General features: G+C 40.6%; 1 protein-coding gene across 4 annotated transcripts in view; it reads right to left on the bottom strand.

Moving 5' to 3' along the window:
* Positions 1–1076: 1076 nt before the first annotated feature.
* Positions 1077–7657, bottom strand: part of SLC35A3 (solute carrier family 35 member A3) — a 36630-nt gene continuing 30049 nt past the window's right edge. For 3 of the 4 annotated variants that reach the window (XM_018572476.1, XM_018572477.1, XM_018572475.1), the window contains exons 7-8: positions 4596–4729; positions 1077–1667 (exon numbers count right to left, since the gene is read on the bottom strand). In XM_018572476.1, coding sequence (XP_018427978.1) covers positions 1577–1667; positions 4596–4729 — 225 coding nt within the window. In that variant the 3' untranslated portion in view covers positions 1077–1576. Of the gene's footprint in view, positions 1668–4595; positions 4730–7657 lie in introns of those variants that run through there. The other variant, XR_001942103.1, reaches the window with a different exon arrangement.

Below are 7657 nucleotides of genomic sequence, written 5' to 3'. Positions count from 1 at the left end.
ACAGCTGGCTCTGCCTCTAGATTGGCTGTCACTCACGCAGCTGGGTGGATCTCGACATAATTGTCAGGATTCGTCCCAGTTGTGGCGGTCTCAGTATACTGTGAGCTGTAGCTCGCGCTATACTGAGCTTTGGGAGACGGGAGGACGCTAGTATATGTCCTCCTGTGACCCTTAAGAAAACTATGGGGAAAAACACTTACCCCATAGTTCTCTTGTAATGGTTCCAAATAATTCATCTTTTCCACCAAATAATTCATGCAAAATTGGTGTGATATGACTTGTGGCAGCTAATCCTCATAGCAAATACAGCATGAAAATAAATGGATCATCTTATCGAGATTGCTGTAAAAGCACTGGAAGCCTATGGGTTTTCACCTCCTAGGCTTAGTGCTGGATACCAGCTGTTACAGACACCTGGTGGTTCCAGCCTGCACCTCCAACAGGACCTACCGGAGCTGCTTTTTCCAGTTGGCATTTTAAAACAACTCTGAGCAAAAAGCTGCTATCCCAGTGCAATTATAAAATGGTGGCAGGGACTCAAGAGGTTAGTGTCTTTTAGTTTTTGAGTTTTTGTAGTCATTAATTCCTTCTGTTTTTTCAACTCACCACAGCCTGACTGATATTTTGTGCTTATCAGGACCTTGGCTTCCATATTGTTTGCTGAAGAGTGCTGGCAAGCATTTAAAAAGCTGTATTATGAGCTGAAAGATTGACTGTATAACTAGGCTTTATATGTGCTATAAAACAATGGATTCTATATGCATAGTTTGCCATTGAGACATAAAAAGGACTAGATTAAATGGTTCTAAACAGCATCATTTGGTTTGAGGGATGGAAAATTAACCTCTTTGAATTTGTCCAGGAATTTAAGATGTGTTCATACCTTAGGTGTTTAAGAGGCACTACCACTAAACACGTTATAGGATGTTAAAAAAACGTTTTTTAAGTCTATCTTGGCTCACACCACCATAGCCAGACTGACTGTACTAAAAATGAACACATGAGAATGCAAAACTGGTAAAATGTATTTAATTTCCCTTGTTTTACTTTATACAATTTGAAACATTCCCATCTCCAAACACAGTGAAACATTCCATTATATACAAAACACATCCTATGTTATTCATTATTTTTCTCTTCAGTATAAAATTGTAATGAGGATTATCCAGCTCTTAGTTCAAGCTGCATCTTTAAATTAACTGAGGTCAGAAATAAGTGGGTATATTAGGTCAAATACCACCACATTAAAAATCCATTTGCACAGATAAATATTCCCCATTGAAGATAATGCAATTTTATAGACCTGATCAGGAGAGAGGTGCATCAATTCTGAAAAAAAAAACCCCGAAATCAACGCCTCGAACTTCAAGTATTAACAAAATATATAGAGTCTCTCTTATATAAAATAATATACTGTAAGGTCCTTCACAAGACAGAGCAGCAATGTTTTGTCCTGCAGTCTTAGTTCTCAGCAGCATATCTCTTAGTTTGAACTCCTCATCCAGCAGTGACCAGTAGTGCCCTTCTGCAGCTGCTAGGGGGCGCTCTAACACAAAAGTGTGCTGTATCGTGCACTTCATGCTTTAATTGGGTTTACAGATGGCTTGGGGTCATATCCATATAAAAACGTAGCTGAAATCACAAACACTGCTCCAAAGAAGAAAACACTGTAAGAAAAGAAAAAACAAAACATTGTCTTTTATTCAATAAAAAAGAATGTTTTATCACCTTAGCTGATAAGAACATTTGAAAAACAAATTAAATTAAAGCCTGTAAACACTACTGCTAAAACACATAATGTATTTTGAAAAGATTATGACCATCATTTGCAACACGTGTAACAAACTGACTAAACCGATTCCCTAAACATTTAAAGGAGAACTATGAGGTGAGTGAAAATCACTCATCCTCATCGTTCGAGCCGATGTGTGACACTGAAACTGTCACACGTTGGCGCTATAGATCGGGAAATGAGCGATCACATACCGTCTATCGCTCATTTCCCGATCTTCTCCCTGCAGAGGGCGGTGACTGTCATCGCGGGCCCCCCCCCCCCACGCTCCGATCCGCTAGCGCTGACTGGAGAAACGGACAGGGGGGGCGGGTACAGCTGGCTCTGCCTCTAGATTGGCTGTCACTCACGCAGCTGGGTGGATCTCGACATAATTGTCAGGATTCGTCCCAGTTGTGGCGGTCTCAGTATACTGTGAGCTGTAGCTCGCGCTATACTGAGCTTTGGGAGACGGGAGGACGCTAGTATATGTCCTCCTGTGACCCTTAAGAAAACTATGGGGAAAAACACTTACCCCATAGTTCTCTTGTAATGGTTCCAAATAATTCATCTTTTCCACCAAATAATTCATGCAAAATTGGTGTGATATGACTTGTGGCAGCTAATCCTCATAGCAAATACAGCATGAAAATAAAAATATACATTATAGATACTAAAACTCATAAAACTGTGTAACACCCTTTACAAAGTAGACACTTTTGACATCCCTGCATTTTGAAGATGAAGCTGAACTGAATACCGAATTTTTCTCTGCTACAATTAGGGGTACTTCAAATTACCACGAAGGATGGCGCCACGCAAGGTACAGATCACAGAGTAAGAAGTCCCCAGCATGCCAATAAGTCAGTTTCAACAATTTATTAGGAACCCTTAATGTCACATAGATGGCCATTGTGTCTCCCCTAAGGCGGGAACCCTGAGGGGCCTCCTCCTGCGAGGATGTTCCCAGACAACATGCAGAACACCTAACTGGCCTAAAGTGCAGTCCTTCACTCGCCAGGCAGAGTACTGCTGTCTAGAGGATTAGGGGGAGGTTGATATAAAGTCAAATTCATGCGCTTACTGTACTTGCATTTAATATACAGTATATTTTGTTTTTTCAAGAAATACATTAATAAAATATAAATACAATAAGTACAATAAAATATAAATATGACTACAAATACATTCAGTATTTGTTGTTTTAATCTGCCTGGAGTTAAAAATCTTATACGAGTCAGGAAAGAATATAAGAGACTCTTCAGTTAGCAAAGTATAAAACAATGTGGTCTTGAAGTGGACAATAAAGATAACAAAAGCTGTTGTAATCCGTGGGACACGGATGCTTTTGCAGACCTGAAAATACGATGAAACAATGTCTATTTAGCTGCACTGTGCATGAAGGTGACATCAGAACAGTATTTATAATGGTAAAGTAGTCAGAAATGGAGCCTGTCCAATGTATTCCATGATTCTTATAATTAGGGATGCACCGATACAAATACTAGTATCGGTATCTGTGCGGATACTGAGTATTTGGGCGAGTAATCGTACGGCCAAATGCTCCGATACTTATCCCCATACCGGAACTACCGGTCAGAGGGAGATTTCCTCTAACTAGTAGTGCCACAAGGGGGAGGTGGCTTCCCGGCCAATCAGGAAGCCTGTCCGTGGGTAGTGACCCGCATCCTGATTGGCTGGGAAGCCGCCTCAATGCTGATTGGTTGGGAAGCCAGCTTCCCGGCTAATCAACATCGAACCGGTCAAACAGCATGGAGGCGACTTCCCGGACAATCAAGAAGCCGGGCAGCGGGTATTGACATGGGTATTGACATGCTTCCCGGCTTCCTGATTGCCCTGGAAGCCGGCTCAATGCTACCGGAAATACCGGTACTCAGTATCGGCGAGTACCTAAATATAAGTACTTGTACTCGATAGCGACAAACCAGATCCCTAATTATAATATTGAATACAATTAAAGGATGTCTGTTGTGACACAGACAGTTATGGCTGACAGCCTTCTGAAAATGTTAGTTGCCTGGATGTTAATGAAAGGTCCCACGGCTTCAATACGCTTACAACATTCTGACTAGTAATGCCTGTATTAAATAGAAAATAAATAATAAGTGCAACTGCAAATGTTTCTATTCCCATGAATAGAAAGCATGCAGATTGAACCAGCCAAAGATTGGCAAATCCTAAATAATTGCTTGGATTCCCGAACTGCACATTTCTGCGGATCTGCAAACAAATATTGACGTAAATAAAAAAATGTGCAAAAGGAGCAATTCTGCTTAGAGCATCACCAACTGAATCAAGGATAGCTGAGTCACTGATTTCGCATACTGCAAATTCACTGCACTACCTGCATCCATAGCGCATAATGTATTTCTCTCACGACTCACGGTTTCCTTACAATACATACATAAAGCTCAACAAATCTGATTGAATTCTAAAGTCCCTGTACAATATGGAGACCGGATAATGCCATCTGATGGACACTGCAGTATTATGCAACATCACAGTGCCCCATCGAGTTCTCATGCTGAAAGCTGAGCGGACTATGTGACTGGATAAGAGGCCGGTCACATGACTTTGGCAGCTCATGTGACCAGGTTTTCCTGCTGCCAGCTTTCCCCCCCTTCATTTTAAATTGTGCTGCAATTTCTTCAGAGTTCCAAAACAATTGGAGTTCAATGCACATCTGTAAAACACAGCTGTGCTTTATAAACATGCAGAGCTTTCTTTTTTCTTTCTCTTTTTTTATAATGCAGTGGGATGGCTGATCATTGGACCCATGGGAGTTAGAAAAATGTGAACATACCTTGTGGGCACAAAGTCCTGCAGCCAAAAGTAGGATATTAGTGTTGAAAGTATGATTGAGAGAGATGTGGCAAAGCCTTTCAGGATGTTGTCAGCATATTTAATAACAGCAGCAATGACCAGTCCACCCAGAGCCTGAAAAAAATAGGGAGCAAAAAAAAAAAAGAAAAAGATGGTCAATTATATATAAAGGCCACAGATCTCCTGCAGCATGGACTAAACAAGAGCTTGTAAACATTTGAATGCATACATTTGTAATCGTATGTGTTACAGCAGGCTTTGGGATTAAAGTGTATGTAACCCGCAAAACAAAATGTAATATAATGTAGCTTATGAGTCCTTAGATGTGGTGGCAAAGCTAGTTTTTCCCTTATCTTTACCTGGTGATCCTGCAAGTCACACACTTCCTGTCCTAGAGTCACAACGCTCACTCAACGTTCTGTATCTATGGAGAAGCTGCGTTGTCACCCTAGGCTGCTATCCTGATTTGGACTACAAACACTCCCCCTCCTCATCCCTAATTCCTTTGGGCAGTTGATAACATTGTTTAAGATCTTAGTTCACTACACAGGAAGTTACAAGGACACGGGAATTCTATCAAGATTAACAAGTACTTGCAGTAAATGTACTTAGTTTGAAAAATAAAAACTAATGCAGCCACTACATCCTAGGACTTGTAGGCTGCAATATAATACATTTTTGTTTTTGGGTTTAGATACACCTTAACTACCAAAATTACTAGGGTCCTGGTATAATCCTAAATTATGCAATAACAAATGCAGTGAACACATAAAAAAAAAAATCAACTCTAAGCCACCTAACAGGGACGTGCGATCAGGACAGGGAGGTGAGGCAGAGCCTCACCTAGTATTATGAAGAAAAAATGTGTCAGCTTCAAGTCTGAAGCCGACAGCCTTTTCTCCATTCAGATTGGCTTGTTCCAGGTTACACGGCAGGGAAAGCCTCCCCACTGTGTAACCTGTCATGGACGGAGCGTTGCCTGTTAATTACAGGCGGCGCTGCATCCGGCTTTTGGCAGGTAGTTTTGTTACACAGCAGCGGGCTTCCCTACTGCTTGTGTAACCTAACATAGTGAGGCAAGCGCTGTCACAGCCTTTACTCTGTGTTAAAGGCGTGAAGTCTGGGGGTGTTTTGGACCAATGGCAAAGCGCCATTGGTCCAAGCTGTCCAATCAAAAAAAAGAAAAAGAAAACAGTGAGGACATCGATCTCGATGCCTAACCAGTGACGAGCAAGTGAGGGGCAGGGAGGCTGCTCCCCGTCTCCTAAGCACATAGCTTGGTTACCAAGCTGGGGCGGAGCTTTTGGCTGGGTCAGGGGTGGAGCTTTAATGGGACAGGGGCGGGGCTGGGGAATGCCTCACCCAGCACAAAAGGCACGGCACGTCACTGCCTGACATGTATTGCTGCTCAAATTACAGATTTAAGATCACACAAGCCTCACTGCAGTTCAAGGTCAATTATTCAGTATGCAGCATATACACAAAGGAGGTATTTATCAACACAATAGACAGAGGAGGAAAATAGAACTGCTGGTTGGCTAGGAGTTTTCATTGAGGAAAAACAGTGTATCTGTACAAACCAAAGGCATCTCAGCTCATTTCTGTCCTTCACTCAGCATCACAGGCCTCAGGAACATTACATTAAAACCAATGGTTTTCCCAAGGTAACACAATTGCCTTTATTCCAATTAGGGTTTATGGGGCTCTACATACAAAACACTACAGGTAAAAGAGAACATGTAGAGATCTGTAAAGGCAACAGAATCGAAGCCTGTAAAATTAGACCAACAACAATATCACATATGCCAACTTTAGCCCCTTCGTGATGGGAGACGAACACTGTACGTCCCGTCACAAAGTGCCTATATGACTGGCCACGTACACTGTACGTGATGAGTTATTTAAGGCTCTGTAATGCCGGTAACCACTGATTGTCAGCGGTTACCAGTCATTAATGAATGCCTCAGTATTGAGGCATTCATTAATGAAATAGTTAAGCTTTTGTAAAAGCTTCTTTCTTTTATTAATGAAAGAAAGAAGCTGTTACATGCAAATACGGGAGTGCTAAATAGCGATCCGGTATTTGACAGCTGAAAATAGCAGAGGTAGCAATTCGTTTTGACAGCTTGATAGCCCGATGTTTATAATACATTTCAGGCACTTAGATACATGAGATACAGTGTATCTCTTTGCCCGAAATGTATCACTTCTGATCGTCTGAGCACGATCAAAGACCTTTAGTGAGATCTGAATCTGATACGCTGTCAGGATCAGTCTCTAAGGTTATAATTAGCTGTTCCTAAGTTTGGAGCAGCCTAATAATAGCCAAACATTTAAAAAGTTAATTTATCAAGCAGTCATTTTTTTCCTTTTTTTTTTACAAAAGTTGAAAAAAAAATAAAGTATAAAACAAAATTAGGAAAATAAAAATGATAAATATATTTTTTATACTATATTATAAAAAAAAATCTAAAAAAAAAATAATACTCAAAACTTGTGAAAAAAGTGTTTTCTTCTAGGTTTTTTTCCTCATTTTTTTTAAATATTGTAATCAAACTAAGTGAGGCGTTAGGTACACATGTTTGATATAATTATATAGCCCTATCTGTCCTCTAAAAAACAATATATATGTGTGTCAGTCATTTATGAACAGAAACGGAAAACTAGCTCAGTCATGAAGGGGTTAATATATGCTGTTTCAGGAAGGAAGTGAAAGAAACAGTGAGGCGATACATTACAGAAAGTACAATACTCCATAGCAACCAAATGAGGATTCATTAGACTATAGCAATTTGAAATCTGATTGGTTACTATATGTAGTGCCCTTTACCACTGCTATAATGTAAATCACAGATTTACAATACATATGCACAGAAATTATTTGAGGTTTTATACACTTTACACTAGTCTGTGACATTTTTGCAGCTTGATTTTGCAAGATAATTAAAGCGGACCTTCATAACTTTGCACTCCTGCAATCTGCCAAACATATATCCCCCCCCCTCCCCCCCCCCCACCCAGAAACACCCACCGCCTCCCCTC

The sequence above is a fragment of the Nanorana parkeri genome, unplaced genomic scaffold (assembly GCF_000935625.1).
Source record: "Nanorana parkeri isolate BGI_ZX_2015 unplaced genomic scaffold, ASM93562v1 scaffold2045, whole genome shotgun sequence".
Classification (NCBI taxonomy): domain Eukaryota; kingdom Metazoa; phylum Chordata; class Amphibia; order Anura; family Dicroglossidae; genus Nanorana; species Nanorana parkeri.
The sequence above is the reverse complement of the archived record's forward strand: the minus strand, read 5'-3'. Positions and strand labels throughout refer to the sequence as shown.